This window comes from Danio aesculapii, chromosome 4, assembly GCF_903798145.1.
Source record: "Danio aesculapii chromosome 4, fDanAes4.1, whole genome shotgun sequence".
Taxonomy (NCBI): domain Eukaryota; kingdom Metazoa; phylum Chordata; class Actinopteri; order Cypriniformes; family Danionidae; genus Danio; species Danio aesculapii.
The window spans coordinates 42,777,897-42,799,377 of record NC_079438.1 but is presented as its reverse complement, the minus strand read 5'-3'; the positions used below and the strand labels follow the sequence as shown (position 1 = coordinate 42,799,377).

Sequence of the window (21,481 nt, the reverse complement as noted above, 5' to 3'; positions counted from 1 at the left end):
CTATTATTAGCCCCCCTAAATTATTAGCCCCTTATTTATTTTTTCCCCCAATTTCTGTTTAACGGAGAGATTTTTTCAACACATTTCTAAACATAATAGTTTTAATAACTCATTTCTAATAACTGATTTATTAGATCTTTGTCATGACAGTAAATAATATTTGACTATATATATTTTTAAGACTCTTCTATACAGCTTAAAGTGACATTTTAAGGCTTTACTAGGTTAATTAGATTAACTAGACAGGTTAGGGTAATTAGGCAAGTTATTGTATAATGATGGTTTGTTCTGTAAACAGTCGAGAAAAAAATTGCTTAAAGAGGTTAATCATTTTGACCTTAAAATGGTTCATTAAAAATTAAAACTGCTTTTATTCTAGCCGAAATAAAACAAATAAGGCTTTCTCCAGAAGAAAAAATATTATCACACATACTGTGAAAATTTCCTTGCTCTGTTAAGCATCATTAGGGAAATATTTAAAAAAGATTTAAAAATTAAAAGGGAGGCTAATACTTCTGACTTCAAATGAACATGTTAAGTTAACAAAATTGCTGTTTATTGATTTGGTTTGCTAAATCAAACATTGCTGTTTTTGTATGTGTCCCTTTAAATGCTAATTACTTGTTGCTTTCCAGAGCGGAGATTTTACATACTACTAATCAGACAAAAAAGCAAAACAAGCGAATCTCATTAGCCACAATGTAAGAAATGACCAGTAGTGGATTAAAGCTTTACAGGTTCAAACTTAGTACTAAAGTCATACAATGATGTAGACGAAGAGGCTATAGATGCACCAGAACACGAACAGTTAGTAGACAAATTTATTTAGTTGTCATTGAGTAAACTGGATTAAAATCCTCAACTAGCATGTTACTAACTTCCGATGTCCTGGTCTTTACAAATGAATGACACTTTTAGTACAATTTTCCAATCTTTACCTCTTTTTGAAATCTCAATAGGGAGTAAACAGGAAAGTGAAACTGCTGCAATGGTGCTGTGGGTGGAAACGTGCAGATTAAGAGGAGGTAATATTATAATGATATCCCCTTCCTATATCACTAATGGTTCAAATAATCCAGAAGGAGAGAAAAACAAGAGCTTTGCCATGAAGCAGAAGCAGGAATGTGTGTTTGAGGCAGATTTAGAGGGTCTGCCAGAAGCGGGGATTTTACTCATGGTCTGACAGGAAAAACTAGGCCAGGACGAGCAGGACGGTCTGAAGCATTGATGAGGGTGTCTAAACGTGCAATCGTATATATGTGTGACTGTATATATAAGAGTGTAGAAATGAAGCATGAGTAGAAGCAAACACACCGAGGGCGTATCACAGACTGGTGTTAAAGCACATACTGCATGCCAATACACTCACTTCTGTCTTCACCCACTTTTTACATTTAAACAATATCAGAAGCAAAACTAAAACACTGTGCTCCACCACTTGGATATGTCCACGAGTAAAAAACATATTTTTTAAACTATTTTTAATATATATATATATATATATATATATATATATATATATATATATATATATATATATATATATATATATATATATAGTTTATTTATTTATTTATTTTTTGCATAAATGATATAAATTCGGTACAAATACCGTGATTAAATACAAATCTATAGCTTCTGGCCAGCTATAATTTATACTCAACATTGCTTATCTTTGCAATGTGACTATTACGGATGCGCACATTGCTATATTGATGCTAAAACGATGTATTGTGCAACTCTAGTTTACCATATTTGCCAAGTTATAAGCCTTGAATGTCCTAATGTCCCACATATATAACACATATACATATACAACTCTTCACACACTACATAATCAGCCCTGGTTGCTATAACAACAGCAGCCCAACAGTCTACAGATGTTAAAACGCATTAAGGCTCAGTAATAAATATGGTTTGCATACATTTGAGACAATATGGCATGCATGGTTTTTCCCTTCTCCACATCTTGTAGCTTCTCTGATTGTGCAAATGTCAGAAATGTGACGTTTGACATTGCAAACACTGCAGGATCCATTACCGCTTTGCGCAAACGTTGTTTATCTGAGACTGTGCTGCGCTCGCAGGGTGAATTAACCGAAGCGTCTGGGTAAATTAGTTACTAATCAGTCTCAGAGGCATGAAAAAAATGACCCATGTTACTCATTGATAACAGCGGGCTGCTTTTCTGGGTCATGGCCACTCGGCTCTGAAAATAAAATGAAAAAAAAAATAAACTTGTCTGGATCTGAAAGCTGACATTTAGACCAACCAAATGCTGTGCTAGCGACTGTTTATTCTAGAGATATACAACCACAGAGGAAGAGTGCTGTGCATTTTGCGATAAAGCTAAATATTTAGTGCTGTCAAACAGAAGAACAAACCGTTCCCTGGCTTTCAGGAAGGAGCTATTGAGAAAAAGCTTCACATATTGAGCTGTTATGAGACTGTTTTTCTTGCTCAATAACTCACATCTGTTTTGAGGCAAGATTCTGCAGGGGAATATGGTAAAAGGCTAATAATCTTAATTAAAAGCTAGTAATCATCATATACTTTCCGAGTTTATTGATTACATTCAGAATTACAAATATGTATTTTTGGCATTACACATTTTCTAAAATGTTATGAAGGCATTACTTTATTAAACACAAGCTATTTTCCATACATTTCTAGCTCAAAAAAAGGTGACTAATGCACTATTAATGTTGACAGCAAATTTTGATGTAGTTTTAGTCTTTTGACGAAAATTCCATTTTAGTTTTAGTCAAATTTTAGTCTTCTGATTCATTTTAGTTTTAGTCTAGTTATAGTCAACTAAATTTCATAAGATTTTAGTCGACTAAATCGACTCTACTCTTATGATTGATGTAATCGCATCACATGTCTACTGTGAATCGGTTACTTTTTTAAATGTGTGTGTGTGTTCGTCATGCATCACTCACCAAGATTAATTCTGACTGGATATTTTCCAAGCAATATCCCTCAATCACATTCTCATCTCGTTTTTACTAGTTAACGAAAATGTCAGTATATTTTATTATAGTTGTAGTCATTATCAATTCGTCTAGTTTTCGTGTGTAGAAACTTGTTCGTGACGAAAATTATGACGAAAATTTAGTTTAGCGCAGTGGAGATTTCTTTAGTTATATTGTTTTAGTCGTTTGGGATGCAGTGAAATGCAGCCAAATATTTCGCCGAACAGATCCGCGACTTTTGACGCTCATAAACAATCACAAAGTCCTTTGTGCTGCAGGAATTAGGAGGTCTGCTGAAAGTGCAGCTGCCGTGCAGTGAGGGGTTAGCGTCTTTAATAATCTACGACAGTTTGTGTTCATTAAACAGTAAGAATGAGTAATAAATCCATATGAAACAATCGCGTAAAAGTCACCTCATGCCTGATCACGATTCAGAGCACTCACACTTCTCAAATGATCCGGGAAATGGGCCTGGGCATGGTTCGGATAGCATAGTGGGAGTAGGCCCTTAAGGTGTGCATTCGTGTTTCAAGAGGTGTGGCTTTGGACAGCAGGGAAGGGACTGTGTTTTAAAGATATTATGCTAACCGGTTAGCATTTTGGCAGATCCCTACTGCACCTTTAAAAGGCTTTACAGAGGGGGGTTTGAGTCAAGTTTCATCACTCCATAATTCATAAAATGCTAAAAAATAGGTATACTTTCTTGTAGAATAAAATGCTTGTAATCAGCCAAATTATGTGCTTTATCCCTCCGTAAAACCCTTCAGAACATAGACATAAACAAAACTGTAAGGTTGCCAAAGATTTAAGGCTCAGAAAAGGAGAACAATATAAAAATATGTAAAAAATACACAAAAAGTAAAGTGCTATAAAAGAAACACTTAAAAGTTTATGTTTTCTTACTATTAGGCTGAAAACAAAACACTAAATGAATAGCCGAAACGTTGACAGGTGCATGAAAAAGCAGTGTTTTGGCCTGCAGTGTCTCGTCTTAAAGAGGCGAAGGGAACTGTAAGTGTGTGCGCAGTTTTGTTGTGTTTGGGTTTAACCTTAACACACTAGGACGGTTTCGCACAGAGCTGCAAGGTTGCAGATTAAAGCGCATCTTCGATTGTGGTCGTTGTCTGTGTTTGCCGTCATTGGTTTTCACAGGTTCGCGGTGTGCTCTTCAACAGAAAACAGGAAACAGCTGAAGAGCTAGTTCTCAGAAACACACAAACATGTGCAGTTGTTTGCATTCAGAGGGCTTTAAATTAGCCACGTGCTGAGCTCGATCTTTAGCACCTTCACTGTCTGAGAGTCATCACACTTATCAAACTAATAAAGCCTCTGGTTAATTCTAGAGAAACTCATTTGTGGTTTAAAAAAAACAGGCTGGGCTGTTTAGGCTGAGCAGTCGGGATGTTTACCAAGGGTTTGGCCTTCCTAAAACTCCACAGCAGGCCAAAGTACAACAAATCCGCACACAATAAATCTTTTAAACTCGGTTCAGTACAAGAACATCATGTCATTTTTGAGTCGGAAGCTACATAATAGCTGATTTTCAACAATAGAGAATTGCATGAAACCAGTAATCAGAAGGTCACATTTCACCCTCAAACTAAATAATTACAAATAATATTGTGCTTACTTAAAAATGGAGCTCATTGTTCCGTCTTTTATGAACTTTAAGCACATTTTTCCCCAGCAATTTTCTTTGAAACAATGCAAAAAAAAGCTATTTTCATTATCATAATCTTAAAGAATAAATGATTATAATTTTTTTTAATAAATATCCAATATTTAAAAAAAATGCTGGGTTGTCATAAACAATCTTTGGGTCAAATATGGACACCTAAAATTAAGTTAAATAAATTACTAGATATCTCTTAAGAGCAATCACTATCTGTTCATTAGCTACTACAGCAGGGGAGTTCTCAAGATCTACCTGAGCTCAAACTCCCCTCTCCCGAGCTCAAGGATCTTATGAGCTGAGGGCTCTCTCCCGGGACAACGTGCCAAACAAGCTTCATAATCAATCATCAGCTAAATGTAAACTCTTAAAATATTAAGTCTAAAACTAAATAACTACAATTTAGCATTACATTTTTTTGCATTACTTTAATAATATGTTTTGTGTACATTATTTTTAAATACAATACACACAGACACATAAACATGCATGGATGTATATCTGAGGAAATAATTTAACAAAACAAATCATCATTACCATTATGCAAAAAAAATCTATTTCATTACTATAATTGTCTCATTATCATTATCTAAACATGTTTTCGTGAAACCTGTTTATGTATGTGTTGCAGTAAGTGAGAATGAGTTGTTATGCATGTCAGCTGTATGTTGCTGTTATGTTTAGTGTCTGGTTATCTTTCCCCTTCTCTGAGTCAGCAGTGAACCGCAGAAACACACCACAGGCCAGAGAGAACCAGAGGAACACAGCGAGGCAGGCCTTGAAAAAAAAACACCTAGCTATTCTAAGAATCTCTCTCGCTGTAAAAGCAGGAATACATTACGATACAGAAACAAAGAGAGAGAGAGAGAGAGAGAGAGAGAAAGAGAATGGTGCGCTATGTAGATCTGGAAGTTCCCTCAAAGAAATGAGCTCGTTTCAGAAAGAGATGCATTAAACTGACTGAAAGTGACAGCCAAGACATGCAGAATGTTGCAAAAGATTTCTATTTCAGATTCTGTTCTTTTGAACTTTTGATTTCTGAAAGGAAAAAATTTTATTCCAGGAATAAAATACATTGTATAATATATTCAGATAGAAAAACTGTTATTTTAAGCCATAATGTGCTGAAGGAATATGCAAAACTTTTGAACAGCAGTCGATGCATCTAGTTTACATTTTTAACATTTCATTTAAAACATTAAAGTATTTTATTATTTGCATAATTTAAAGAAAATAAAACTGAACAATTAATTTAAAGAAAAACTAATTTCATGAAATTTTCAATTTTTTTTAATTCATAATGTCTTTTTTCTTCTTACTTTTGCTTTAACGAAAGCAAAATTGGTATTGCATGAGACTAATATTCTTCTTTTTAGTTCAAATTTGATTTATGCAAAAAAACATTTCCTGCTTAGAATTTTTGTCTTGTTTCTAGTCCAAATATCCACATTTCAAAGCAAAAACAATATTATTTCACTTACCCCATTGGCAGATAATTTTCTTAAAACAAGCAAAAAAAGACTTTATTTTTTTCTCGTAATTATTTCTTCTGATGGTATTTCTGACAATATTTTTACTTGGTCTAAGAATTTTTTTGACATCTGGATTACAAACAAGCTAAAAAGTAAGAAAAGCATTTTTATTGCGATTATTATATTGTGAGCTGCACCAGAAGACTGTTAGACTCCCCAAAAAAACGTCAAACAGAGCTATTCAAACCACCTTGTGAAACTGTACTAATATCGCAATATTAAAATCGCAGAAAAATAAAATATCGCAATTTCAAATTTTTCCAATATCCTGCAGCACTAAAACAAACCCGATAAATATCAGCAGGAGAAGAGAGAGACATCTCCATTGGTGACCCTTACTATCAACTTCAGCAAACAGCAAGAGAAACAACTTTAACACTAATGATAAGATAAGAGCAAAAACAACAGATAACTGCCATCTTCCCGATCCTCACTTTATAAACAACCACACTCATCGATATAGCAAAACACAGCCACAAAACTAAAACATATATTCTAAAAGACATTTAAATCTAAAACATATGAAGATGTGAAGAGTTCAGATGCAAAAAACCTCTGAAATTTTCTTCTAAAATGAGCATTTTTCAATTTTTATGTTTACTCATTTCACATTAAAGGCAATGAAAATAACATATAGGGGAATTACCAACCAACGTCACACGAGTTCAACCGCGCATAGCGGTTGCAAAAAAAGCAGTTGCATTAGCAAACATGACGCATTGTGCAGTAGGATGCCAAAATCGAAAGTGGAACACTTAAATTTTACTGTACACCACACTGCTTTTAATGCCAACCGCAGACATTCCTGGCTAACAGCCATCATAAGAGCTGAATGGAGTGAGGACCTAATTAAAAATGCTTGACTCATGAGTTCTCATTTTATATCAGGTAAGGTCATGCTATGCTGAATCATACACACTACTCGTTTTTAATTGCAGCAATGTTTCAGCAAAAACAGTAAAATATGGTGAATTAAACTCCCGACACTGAATGCTAATTATGAAATGTAAAAATGTAAGTTGACATACCCTGCCATATAAGTGCAGTTCGCTGTCTCAATGCAATTGTTTTGCTTGTTAATGATTACCCAGGCCTTGTACAGTTCTGTCTTCTTTCCTTGTCTTTGGTTAGGCAGAACCTCGGTTTTTAGCACCTCAAAGTTTTGAATCTGGTAATCATGAAACATTATTTCTTGCACATGACCACACAAAACAAAATTGCTGGCATCCAAAGACTTGTAAGCCTTTAACTTCTCTTGTAAAATCACTTAGAGTTTCAATGAGATAGTTGTATATTTCGGGCTGCATGCGCTTGGGAGGGTGCTATAGCAAATGGACCTGTCACTTTAACGTTAATTTTGCCGAATAACTGTGCTTATCACTGGGTGATAAGCTGTTATAATATGCTGAAAGCAATATGCAAATATTACATATAATATGTAATCAATAAAACTTATTTCTAAGACAACAACAAACTCTGTACCGCATCGGATGTCATTCCCTCGCTTTTATTGCTAGCACTCCCGTTTTTTTTCTGCAGCTTCGATTACTCAACTTTTACGTAGGAGGCTGAGGAAAAAAATGTTCATTTAGGAGAAAATTGCAGATGCCACTTGAGGTTTTTGCATCTGAACACCATATATAAATGCATAAAAATGTGTTCTTTGCTTGATAAAAAAAGACTAAGCTTATCCTTTTAGTTATAATATTCAGTCAGTTCTGTCAGATGAAGTCAAAGCTGCACCTGGGAGTATAAAAGAGACTGAATAAAAGAATAAAAGAGAGCAACCAGGTAAGTCTCTTCCACTGTGACTGCAGTTTCCTTTGGCTGCTTTCACTCAGGTCCTTTTGTGGCCCTGCGCTGCAGATGAAGAACGAGAGGGTGGTTGAACCCCGAATGGCAGATGTGAGAAGAAAGAGGAACAGACTGAGCCCACGCAGTGTGGAGGAAGAACACACACATGTTTTTTCCATGCAGTCTTGCATCTAAACACACACACACACACTCTCTGCCAGGCTTGTTTTCTGTGTGTTTGGGATGTTTCTGCATGCATGAAACCGTTTGCAATAGAGCGAATTACTTTCACATAGTGTTAAACTACTTTGAACTGTCACGGCCTGCAGGTAAACAGACCCATGGGACCAGTTTTTGAGTCACACCCACAGAGTTTGTCTCATTTCAAACGCCCTCGCTGTTTTCCAAGTGTTGCGAGCAGCCATCCAGATCTATTAATGTTCGCTTTTGTTATACGCATCTTCTCCCAACCCCCATATCTCTTTCATTCTGTTGTTCACTGAATATAAAAATGCTCCTTAAGTGAAAAGACTACACAGTGCAACCTATGAAAACTGAAGCTAACCACATTTTATATTTCACTGGAGTCAGCGCTTTAAACAGTACCCATAATGCCTTGTGCTTGATCTTCCTCCCTTGCTACAGTCAGTGATTTTTTTATTGCTAACTTGCATGTTTTCCCTCACCAATAACCTAAGCAGCGTTTCATTGATAGTACTTGCTTTATTTAAGTTTGAGCTTTATGCGAAAAGACTATTAGTCTGATTATAAAGGATCATTAAACATCGCTAAGCTACACAGTAGCTTTCTTAATAATCTTGCTTAGCTTTTCTGCTATCGCAAGAGCCCCTGGGGTGTTTTAATCCTTTCTCATTGTCCTTCACTTCAACAGTTGTGTTTTTGAGCCTTTAACATTGTCCATATACAGGCTATCACAGGAAAACTGTGCTAATTAGCTTATTAGCACAACAAAGACACACTGTACTAACAGCCATTTTGAAATTTGTGCCATCAGAATGCAGAAAAAAGGAAAAATACTTCAAAAGGAAACACTTTAAAGGGCCGTTTGAGGTGCAAATGACAATTATGTAATAATATCGTCTATATTCATCAATGATTATCAAAAGTATGAATAAAATTCTAATCAAGCTACATATTTGCAATATTAACTTGCTTTTGTTGATCAATAACCTGGAAGCAGGGGCTAATTGCTAACTAGCTCATTTTTTACATGCTAGATCAAAGGCTTCCAAACATTTCGGAATGCTAACTATGCTAACTGTTAGCATCCACATCAGTGCACAATAACTCGGTTTATAGACAAAAAAGTTATACTGTGTCAGCCACTATCCTGAGCCGTGCAAGAAAACGATTAACAACAGGCACTTTAAAGAGAAATATGGAAAAAAGAAACTGATAAATGATCTTCATTAAAAATTATCAATATGCTAATGAAGCTAATAGCAATATTACCTTACTTTTAGTTATGATTGTGTAGTTACAATACCTATGCAAATAAGCAGTCAAGGGCCAGTTCATAAGTAGTTCCAAATACCAGTCCAACTAATGCATTGATTATCATAAACTAAACAAAACTGTTATCTTCTACTGTTAATGCTCAAGCTAAGTGACATAGGACTGGCTGTTTTGTCAGGCATTATGCTCTGAAAGTGTTTCCAACCATATCATTCATCTGTTGTTATAGAAATAGCTGAGGTGTTGATTTCACCACTCTCATAAAATCTGAATTATTAATAAAACTTTATATCTGTAGTAATCATCTACAGATATAATGTGAACAGCCCTTATATCCTAAGGCTTTTCAAGATCAGTAAGTAATGGTGGGAATTTGTAATTAAGCAAGATAATGTTGGTATAGGCTAGCTGTACTAGAAACATGCCATCTACTGACGTCCATGCAAACCAAGTCATTGTACTAACATGTCAATTTGTGTCAGAGCCCTGTTACTAAATAACATCTGACTACAAACATACTCGTCTCTGTGATAAAAATAGGGATGCACCGATATGGATTTTTTTGGCCGATATCGGTAACCGATAACTCTTAAGATTTGAAGGCTAATAACCGATATATTAGCCGATAAATATTTTAAAATGTTGTATTTTTATAAAGTAAACAACTGATTTTATTTTAAAAACTTCATAAACTTTGAACTGATCCTAGAACAGTCTACTTACAAACCTGTATTCACAATTTCACATAAATCAGCATGCCAAAAACAAATTATTTCCTTTTCTTCGCACAGCAAATTAACAAGCAACTTGACTGTTGCATAAAAATAATAGGTTAAATAACAAAATGGCATTTAATTAACAAACAAGTAAACTAAAAGCACTCTATCAAACATATCTACAATGATAATGAATATGGTTACTTTCTGAGTTATTAATTCACAGCAATACAAACAATGTGAGGAAATCTCCAGTATAGTGCACTGGACATGTCTGAACAAGTTCGAACCACGCATGCGTGAGGAAGGCAGTTCTGTACAATTACGGAATCTATCGGCTTCAAGATATCGGCCTAATTTTATATTGGACCGATAACAATAACATTAAAAATAGTATTTATCAGCTGATAACAATATGATCGCCGATATATCGTGCATCCCTAGATAAAAATCTCCGTTATAGTGCACTGGACAAGTCTGAACATGTCTGAACAAATTCGACCCACACATGGTGCAAGGCAGGCAGTTCTATACAATTACGTGATCTATCAGCTTAAAGACATCAGCTTAATTTGATATCAGACCGATAACAATAACATTAAAAATAGCATTTATCGGCCGATAACAATTTGATCGCCGATATATCGTGCATCCTTAGATAAAAATCTCTGTTATAATGCACTTAACAAGTCTGAACAAGTCTGAACAAATTCGACCCACGCATGGCGCGAGGCAGGCAGTTCTGTACAATTACATAATCTGTCGACTTAAAGATATCGGCTTAATTATGTATATCGGACCGATGATAGAATTAAAATTAGCATTTATTGGCCAATAACGATATGGCCGCCGATGTATCACACATCCCTAGATAGAAACTCTCCCAACCCTGCTGTATTAAATATCTTCCAAAAGCAAACAAAGGATGAAATTACGAAACAGGAATCCCTAAATAAGCCTGTTTTGATAAAAAACAAGACCAAGTCCACTGGAAAACATTGCCAAGATAGGAAATCTTTTATTACAGAGAAAAAAACTTTTCTTCCAAAATATAGAAATCTGTACAACTTCCGCACAATCAATTTACATGAACTGTACAAATTTACAGCAGTTCATCACAACATACCCAAGAATGAGGAAAAGAATGAACACAAGAGATGTACAGACGGGGGGGAAATAAAATCACAAGATACAGACAGCTTTATCTTGGGTTGCTCAGAATTTTTTCCTTTTTTTTTGTTTTAATTAAAAAAAGAAAGAAAAGAAAAGAAAAAAAAACGAGGAAAGTGTATCAGCACAGAGCATGGAAACTGATAAATATATATATTTTTTTACCAAAACAACTTTGGTCCTCTCCAACACTCCTAACACGAATGGCTTCACTTATGAAAGAGGAATTCATGTTAAAATATGAAATACAAAAAGGAACACGTCTACACACAGCAAAATATCAATTATTGGCACTTCCCATATGTATGGTTATGTACTTAGTCTACCATATGTTGTACAATAACAATACATTCTACAAATATGGAACCACCTCAGATGCGAAAGTGGCAATAACGCGAATCACTTCTGAAATGACCGACAAAATTCCCGACCGAATCATTCCCTTCTGTTTTTCACATCTTAACCTGCACATCCATAAGGGTTTCAATGAATGTCTGTGGCCTGAGCTTGGCAATACATTCCAATCGAGACACGGTGGTCTCAAAGTCACATAACTTCAATGTTTAACCTATTAGTGCATTTCATGTGCTCTTGCCTCCAAGTAGACTTGAGTTTAGACTCACAACGATACTTAAAACTAGTGTGCAAACGCTTACCGAACTGAAGCGGAGAGTTGAAACGGTTTGCTGATGTTATTTTCGGTGGAGGTGGGGGGAAAAGTAGTTTGTAATAGATCTAAAATAAAAATAAAAAAGCACTCGAATTGTCTGTTCCAATTTGGTTGAGATCACCAGAATGTGGTTAAAGAGCTTCAACATTAAAACCAACAGGCAAAGTGTGGGGGCGGAGGGGGGGGGGGGGGGGGGGGGGGGGGGCGCCTTTCAGAGTTCAAAGCATTCAGAAAGGTGGGATGGCGAATGGCGTTCTAGTCATACGTTTTTTTTTTAAATAGACTTTCCATCTCTCTAATAAAGTGACTGGACCAAAGCAAGACAGAAAGGGACGGCAGTGCATCGATAACCCGGCGTTACCCATGGTCCTCTAACGTCAAAAGTACACACAAAGGACTGATAATCAGCACCTTGTCTCGGCAGTTTAGCGGCTAAGGCAAGAGCAATTTGTCGCACACACATACACGCACGCACGCAAAGCCTGCATAACCCGCTTATTTCCACCCAATGTAAACAGAATCGTCTAGAAACCAGGAGCACCCCATCTATCTCTTCTCGTCCCGACTCGGCTCTGTATGTAAGGCTCAGTTTGGTTTGGAGTGCACTTGGTGTGTGCGTGCTGGCATAAATACTCTCCTCCAGGCTGCTAGAAGGGGGCCGGAGAGGATTGTAGCTGCCCTGATCTGAGGGTCCTACCCCCTTCTTCGACCAGCCAATGGAGGGAGGTGATATGTTTTGACCGCGCACTCCTAGTTAAGACTGAGACCGGTGACGCCTGGCTGGTAAGTGCGTCGGGAGACCATCTGTAACAAGCAAGCACCACTGGGGCTTCTGCGATTCTGCGAGGAGATAGGAACACTGGTCCATTTTTCGACGCCGTTTCTTGCCGGTCTGTTAGCCACATACTGGCCATTAAATGGAGTCCTAATCTCTAACATGAATCAGTCATTAAAAATGGCAAGAGAGAATAACCTGGGATTGAAATGTCTCTCTCACCTTCACAAATATTGCAACCACGTCGCCCCGTAAAGAGCGCAAGCAGAGATAACGATTTACGACAACTGAATAAAGAGGTATGCGATGGAATGCAGTTGGGTCGAATCGAAAACGTCATCCCACACAGTCTAAAATGTCAAAGTGCATTCAACATCCTTTCTAAAGGAGGCAGAAAGTAAAGACCACATCTGCTCCAAGTCAAGAAAAATAAAAACAAACCTTGCTACATTTTGCATTTTGGCATGACGAGGGGCTTAAATATATCAAATGTGTTGTCGTTGTTAGGTTTTTCTTTTTTTTTTTTCTTCTCTTTTTTGTTAGAAATTACATTCATCCAGGAGGGAGCCCCTAGAAAAGCTACAAGCATGAGAACCTTTGCATCACAGTGCCATCAACGGCTAGCGTGGGTAACAGTATGACACAGATATTCCACAGAGGCAGTGTACAGGATGGAGGCGGCTTGAAACCGGTTCATGTCGACCTGAAGCCCAAAAGGAGCCATCGTACCAGACACCGAGAAGAGACAAAAGTACCGCTTTGTGGTCCAAAAAAGTGAGGTTTTTAGAAAAATGAGGCTCAGAGCGGCACTAGGGTCTGGCACAGGCTCCCAGGGTTTGGGCCTCAGCTCGACAGCAAACGGAGAAAAAGGGCATGATGAAACACATTGGAGCATAATTCCTTAACATTTTAGAGGGAGTTTGTGTTTATGCAATAACATAAACCGTGAAAGCGAAAGTGCAAAGTCAACATCGGCAGATGATGGCAGAAACGCCCTCCCCCCAGTGACCACTGCCGTGGGAGTGGGTCAGTCTCTGTGAGCTGGGGGGCCGGGCGGTGTTTTAGGTCTTCATTAGCTGCCCCAGGGTCAAGCCTCTGGTAGATCCAACACAATAACAGAACAGACAACCAAAACGAGTGAAAAATAAACCTACAAGGTTTCCATCACCTGGACGATAGGACACATCCTGTTTTTTTTTTCTTCTTCTTCTCCTTTCTCTCTTTTTTATTTCTTAAAAATGACTTCTGTGACCCGTTTAGCTGGACACAGTCATCATGTAGGGTTTAGCTGGGCTGGTACGACCCAAAACCAGTAGTTCCTCCTTGCAGCTGATGTGACTGTCCACCATGGCTGATACCTGGGTGACAGATGAGGCGGGGATGCTGTTTCCAGTGGTGGTGCTGGGGTTTCCGTTGGTGCCGGGATGGGATTCGTAGAGCACGCAGATGGAGCCGTCCTCTCCGATGCGGTATGACACTTCGAATGGGTCGACCCACAATGTGAGCTCGCTGGGAAGCAACAGGTACAGCTGCTGAATGCTCAGCCCGATGCGCTGACCAGCCTGTCCTACCAGAGGGTCCATCTTGTGATTGATACGTATGCAGCGATACCCAGAACCCTTGTTTGGACGGTCTGGGAACCAGTGGTGTTTGTATTGCTCTGTAAGAGAAAAATGCAGGGGGTGGTTATGTAATAGTCTATTACATGAAGTATTAAATAAAAAGAAATGGCAAAGAAAGCAAAGATTAGAATTTGAATATTACATTTTCTTATCTGCTGTTTAAATATGTTTATTTATTAAACAGTAATTCATGTTAGGGCTGCATGATTAATTGAAAAAAAGATCGCAATCTCGATTCGACCCTGCACACAAACTTAATCCAGCATCTCTACATTCAGCCAATTATATTTTCAACTTCTGGAGAAGTGTAAAGGCGGTTGCACAAGTCTTCACATTGTTTTATATATGTTGCTCAGCAACATGAACACCTCCAAATAATATTAAAAGTGTCACATACTGTATTTATAAGGTATAATTCACCCAAAAAAGTCATTTCTGTCATGTCATAATGATGTATTCGCGGCTGCGAAATCACAAATGAGCTGACGCACTTGTTTGTTTACTACGGAGAGGACGCACGCACGCAAATTATGTCAACTTTAGGGAACAGACCTGGAATAAGCTGTGAATAGCAGGTAATAAAGCTGTAAATTACCTTCAGTTTGTTGCACAGAGCAATTGTTTGGGAGCCACGCAGGAAGTATGATTTGCATGTATGTTTTTTTTCTTCGAGTGATGGCAGACATGACAGTAGCCAATGGTAAGAACACTATTATTTCATGTTAAGCAAGCAAAAATCTAAAATTCGGTGGATCTGTTAATAAAAATCAGATTTTAATCTTAAAGTAATATTTCTAATATTGACACAAATGGATGTGTTAACATATTATTATGGATTCCTAAGTTTAATAATAAAAATTAACTATTTTAACTATAACTATAATTATTAACAAACATTTGCACACTTTAATCCAAAGTTTTATGTCATTTTACTGTTTGATAATTTTCAAATTCAGCACCCTAAAAAAATAAAAATACTATACGTTTCAGAATTTAATAATATACATACAGTGCTCAGCATATATGAGTACATCCCTTACAAATGTCTCAATTAAATGTAATATTTTTTAAAGGATGCTTTACAGCAGGGATCTCAAACTCCTGTGTGCGATACTTTCAACTGTCATGTGCGGGCTGTGTCGCTGCGCCAAGTGGCGCATCCGGTGTGTGACCTGCTTAAGTGCTCTATTTTTACTAAAACTCTTTTGTATTTTGCTGAACAAACACTTTTTCATGGCTTACACGTTATGCTGGTGGTGAAACAAATTTGCTAATTTTGCAAATATTCGATTCAAATGGTCTCATTTAATATATTTTCCTCATATGCGTATTGACACTTCTATGAAAACGATGTACATTTTACTGCTGGTTGAACTGAACATGCTAAAGTAAATGTCAATATAGACTCACTTTTCCCTTCTTTATTGTAGTTTTACAAAAAAGAAAGATACTAAGAAGAACAATTGCCAGTAAAGTTACCCAAATTGTTTCTGATGTTCTTGCTTTAACTGTTAAACTTTTGGTGAAGCAACAATTGGTTGGGACAGGATAATAATATTTATTATTATCATTACTATGACTATTTAAATGTCAAAATGCTAATTTAATCAGCCACAGATATATTTTAGCAGTTGTGTAAAGCAATAAACATGCTGATTCGCATTATCACTGGTGACAGGTAATGCCTGAAATATAAACTTCAGGTCTGTTGTCCTAAGATGCATCAATTACATCACTTTTTTCTTGTGCTTGAATGTTAAAACGGCTCTTCTATGAATTGTCAGTGACTGAAATGGGCCCTTACGTATTTGAGTTTGAGACCCCTGCTTTACAAGATTATATTTGTGCATTTACATTAGTTGAGTCAGTACTGAAGCCAAATCAAGAGCCAATCTAACAAAAAAATAACAACAATGGTTCAAAAATTAGTAGCCCAAATTTATATGTTATAGAGAAATATTAAATACAAGTTTTAGAAGATTAAAAATCAAGAGAAGCAAAAGAATTGAAAATTTTTGTTGAAATTTTAAGGGCTGTAATTTTGCAATATTTTGCTTGGATTTAATTGTATTATCTTTCAATTTCTAAATATGTTTGGTGACTAAAATATTATTTTAATAAATACTTCTGTTTAATAAATCTGTTTTGTTCTAATGCACCAATATATATTACCCATATTCGCTGAGAAATGGAGAAAAATATTCATTTTCAAAATGGGGTGTCCTCATTTATGCTGAGCACTGTATATGCAATGTAATAAAAGAACTCAAATCAACTCAAATATTAATAATTCTGAACCCATAATCAAGTACTAAATCTGCACTTTGGTAATCCTGCCTTGTTGTGCAGTAAAAGGTGGAGTAAAGAGTCTAAAAGGATGTTTTTCCCAGCGCAAAATCATCATTGGTCGAACGCAGATAAACAACCATTAACCATCTGTGTCCAAGGCCTACGTGATGGAGAAAGAGAAGGCCATTTGATTGCACAATCCCCTTTTGGCCCGAGAGTCACAAAGTCTTCAAACACAACGAGAGCAAAAGGCTGAAGTCCTGGCAGGGCAGCTGGAGGGGGAGGAACCTGCCTCTTAAAGACAAAGCGTCCCATTTAGAGTTTCATCATGGTTTCAAATCAATCTGCTTAACATTGTTTTTGACTACATATCTTATTTTATCATTCTATAATATCAGTGAGCATATTCAGCTGTGACGCCAAACCAAAATCATGACTCTTAAAGTGCCAAGTTACACCCAACACAAAGGACTTTTTTCGCATTTGCGTTTTCGGTCCCTTCTGGCTCTGTGTATTGGGTGACATGTGGAAAACAGGAGACTGAGGGATGGGTCTCAAGCCTCTTTATTCTGCTCTCAAATAGGCCAGGCCCCCGCAGGCCACCTGTAGACCAGGGTTAGATAATGCCGCCTGTGTGCCGTCTATGACATCCCGTCCCATTCTCCTAAAAGCCAAGCAGACAATGATCAATGCGGATCAACCCACCCACAACTCTGGACGGAGCCCAAAGCACAACAATGCTCACCCTCCACATAAGAACATGTGAAAATATAGCACATGTACATCCAGATAGCCTTTGTGGGAAGATTAGGATGTTTTATTTGTGAAACAGGCCTTGCTGTAAGTCTGGGAATTAGGGCAAAGCTGTGACGAACGTGTATTTAGTGATGTGATTAGAGAACAGGAAGCAGAAACAGATTTTCAGATCGATCTTACACAACACCTGTGTTTTCAATCTGGCAATCCTTTTCTCATACACACACACACATCTGAAGTGTGTGGAAAAGGAACTAACCCACTTTTTTCTAGCCTGTTGGGGATTATGAGGAGTCTTTGTTCCATTGTGTGGACATATGTTTGGTTGAGACAGCTGAGAAGGAAAGAAAAGAGCAAAGCTAAACAATATGAAGTCCTCTGTAACAGTAATATGTGATGTGAAACGGGCCCCCACATCCTCCCTTCCCTTCCTCCACTGACGGCCATTTTGTCTGACTGGGCCAACAGCACCATTTGTTTACAAAAAGCCTGGTCCATGACAAAACTAAATCAAGGAATTTTATAATAATAAATTTTTTATATATATATATATATATATATATATATATATATATATATATATATATATATATATATATATATATATATATATATATATATATACATATATGTGTGTGTGTGTGTGTGTGTGTGTGTGTGTGTGTGTGTGTGTACATTTCCAGCATCTTTAAACATTTAAAGTTTCTCATCTGAGTTCTTTGTTTTTGTATATAACCTAAATTATTTATTATGTTACAAATATATCATTGTCTTGTTGGCAAATTTTATTTTTGATTGGCATTACCACATATTTTTAGTCTGTTGTTTGGTCTTTGAAGATTAACAAAGGATGTGAATAAGGAAGATACAGCCATGACAAAACAAATAGATTAACTATAAAAAATTAAGTAGAGTTTAAGATGGCATAACATTTAAGCTAACATAAAATAAAGACCTGTAATTTTATTAAAACTGCTTAAAAAACTAATTTGAATGCTAAACAGTCTTTGTCATTTCTCTCTTTATACATTTTTCTATCATAATTAAATATTCGATTAGGGATACTAACATACAACCTGATGACAAGTACTACAACTAATCTATTTTAAATAAAATTTGCATTTGAATGTAAAACAGATTAAATACAATTCTATTGTTGAACCAGAACTTGTTGCGGTCATCGTTAGTACAATGTATTTACATGTTTATTATAATGAAACACGGACACGGTGTGCACTACATGTTCTATTACCAGTGTGCTATGAAACATCAACCCTACATATCATACTCAGACTTGCTGTGCATTACGTAATTTACTGCCTACAACAGATGGCAAGCTATTTTCACATTTACTGCTTAGTTATAATACGTTACATTTTACATGTTAAAATTACTGCCAAATAATCGATTTTTAAATCCCATTTTAAAGAATAACTAGTAAGGCTACTAGAATTTGGTGCATACCAGAAACATAAACAAGAAAAAACTAGCAAACATTACTTCTAAAACTGACACAAATCTAAAGTATGTAATCAGTAACGACTTGCTAGTTAATGAATAATGACTACTAGCAAACGAAATGTTATTAATTTGTAATAAACATGTAATACAGAGTTAATAAACTCACATACTAGAATAACAATATTAGATATAAAAACTGACTATTCTCTACTTTAACATTCTTAGTGATAATTATTTTAGTAATAAATAGCGGCTACGTAGTTAAAATTATAAATTCAGAATTTTTCCTAAAACCGACATACGTTAAATTGATAGATTCGATAATATAACGGCTTGCCATACGATGAAACCGATTCATTCGTTTTATAAACGGTATAAATAAGCTATTAATAAACTGAGTTATTTATTACGAAATCATTTATATTTTCTACATAATGTTAGTGTTTAAAATAGATTTGTTTTGTCTTTCTTTATTTCGGTTCAGTGTTTGTGTCGAAGCTTTCAGCTGTTTATGTTCGTGCGCAACGCGCCCGCGCGCTTCCGCCTATGTGGCCAAGCACATAAATTAACTCGTAAACAAAGAGATCGATGTTTTTCCACACTTTTCACAAACAAACAAGACACACAAATAGAAAGTGGATACAACGAAGCTCGTATCCGTGTATAAATGTGCATAAATACCTGCCAGGATGTCCTGTAGGGTCTGGCTGAATGTCTGGAGCTGTCTGTCGTTCACATGTCCTTTAATCCGCAGGAATCTCGACAGAAACCCGACGGCGGCGTTTATCTCTGGTTTCATCGTTCCTCGGGCACAGAGGGTATGCATTGAGATGCTCCGAGCGCGTTATGGCCAGTGCGCTTTTGTTTCCGTTCGCAAAATGGTCCTTGTTTTTCGTGTGTTTTATTTCTCTGATGCCTATGCTGAGCATTTATTTGTCGAGGCTGGGAAAATACGGAGAGTAATGCGTGTTCCAGGACGGTACAGTGCTGTGACTTGGGTTGTTTTGTCCGAAAACACGCAAGAGGTGGGCTTCACCCTCCTCCGAAACGGTCCTCCAGCAGAGTAGACCGTAACGAAAGCGAGCTGCGCTTATGTAAAGCCCCCGCCGACAGAAGCAGCAACAGCAACAACGACCGACCAATCACAACGCTGGGATGGTGACGTTGCGCGGAGGAGTGGGCTCATTGCGTCACAGCTCTAGAAATAAACAGAGCATGTGAAAAAAAGGGCTGGATGAGGATTTTTAACCCCTTCCTCCCATTCACAACATCTCACGTAAGGATTTACAGATATACATATAGGGTTCAATAATGAGGTGAACTTCTGCATTCTGAAGTAACAGTAACTTCCGCAGTGGTATTTGGAATTGCCCCACCAACTTCAAGGGGAAAGACCTGATGTCTGGTGAACCACAGTATCTTTTACACTTGCATCTTTTATAAGGGCATCCCACACAACCACAAGATGACCAATCAGTAGGTGTTATTTGTATTTTTTGAGGAAGTCTGTTGGCCTCCACTTAGAAAAAAAGGCTTTTATAAATGTTAAATAGTAAATTACAGTCCATTATGAGATATAATGTCACATATACATATAGATAAAGTCAAAACTGGAAGATATATCTATTTTACTTCTGCATCTGTGTATTTTGATAGATAGATAGATAGATAGATAGATAGATAGATAGATAGATAGATAGATAGATAGATAGATAGATAGATAGATAGATAGATAGATAGATAGATAGATAGATAGATAGATAGATAGATAGATAGATAGATAGATAGATAGATAGATAGATAGATAGATAGACAGATAGACAGACAGACATAAAATGACTGGGCCTTTCCGATAAAAAAAAAAAAATTCCAGATTTGTTTTCATCCCTAAGAGAAACTTCGGCATTAGGCTTTCTCAGAACAGCGGGCTGAGATGTTTGTATGTGGCTGTGGATTTGCCTCCAGTGGGAATAAACCGCTGAAAGGTGTTTCATACGAACAACAAAGAACATTCTGACCTAATTCTGCTGCTTTTTCTGTTGCGGCCAAAGGTAAATCACCTCTGAACTACTGTGTGCTGCTGACTCAAGGCTCAGGTTGACCTGCCCTGCACACCTAGCATTCAATTACACTGATTCTTAGTCCGTTCAAGCTAATGTCAGTGTTTAGTAAATAGCTGAGAACGTTCAGGTCTGGTCATCTATGCAAATCTCTTTGAGCCCTGTCAATGTTTAGTAGGCATCATTTGTATTAGAAAGTAAGGCCCATTAATACAGATAACAATGATAACTATAAATATTATAAATTTACATTGCCACACAGCTTCTGTGAGATACTGCATGAAAAAAGCACTCGGTCTACAGTCTGAAGAACAGCTCAGAGAATAGCTACTTTCAAGCCAAGCAGCTTTTCTGTTTGTCAGTGTGGCAAATTCAAAATTGCAAATTTTCAATCTGTAATGCCAAATTAAATCTGTGTGAGCGTTGTTGTCCTCATGCAAAACTCTCTACTGGACAAAATCTTATTGGAATCACTGGATTTTGCCTTAAAAAATTTGACGTAGCAAAATTAAT

At 36.7% G+C, this 21,481-nt stretch overlaps 1 protein-coding gene across 1 annotated transcript; it reads right to left on the bottom strand.

The window, feature by feature from the left end:
* Nucleotides 1–13,286: 13,286 nt before the first annotated feature.
* On the bottom strand, nucleotides 13,287–19,987 carry btg1 (B-cell translocation gene 1, anti-proliferative). The gene is made up of 2 exons (XM_056455739.1): nucleotides 19,590–19,987; nucleotides 13,287–14,440 (listed from the first exon to the last, which is right to left on the bottom strand). The coding sequence occupies exons 1-2, from the start codon at nucleotides 19,732–19,734 to the stop codon at nucleotides 14,037–14,039; spliced, it is 549 nt and encodes a 182-aa protein (XP_056311714.1). The 5' UTR covers nucleotides 19,735–19,987; the 3' UTR covers nucleotides 13,287–14,036.
* Nucleotides 19,988–21,481: the final 1,494 nt, after the last annotated feature.

Excerpts from the sequence above, each read along its gene's own strand:
- btg1 (XM_056455739.1), bottom strand. The coding sequence starts at position 19,734 with ATGCATACCCTCTGTGCCCGAGGAACGATGAAACCAGAGATAAACGCC. Across the intron at positions 14,441-19,589 it reads CCTACAGGACATCCTGGCAG|AGCAATACAAACACCACTGG; the intron begins GTATTTATGCAC and ends TTTCTCTTACAG.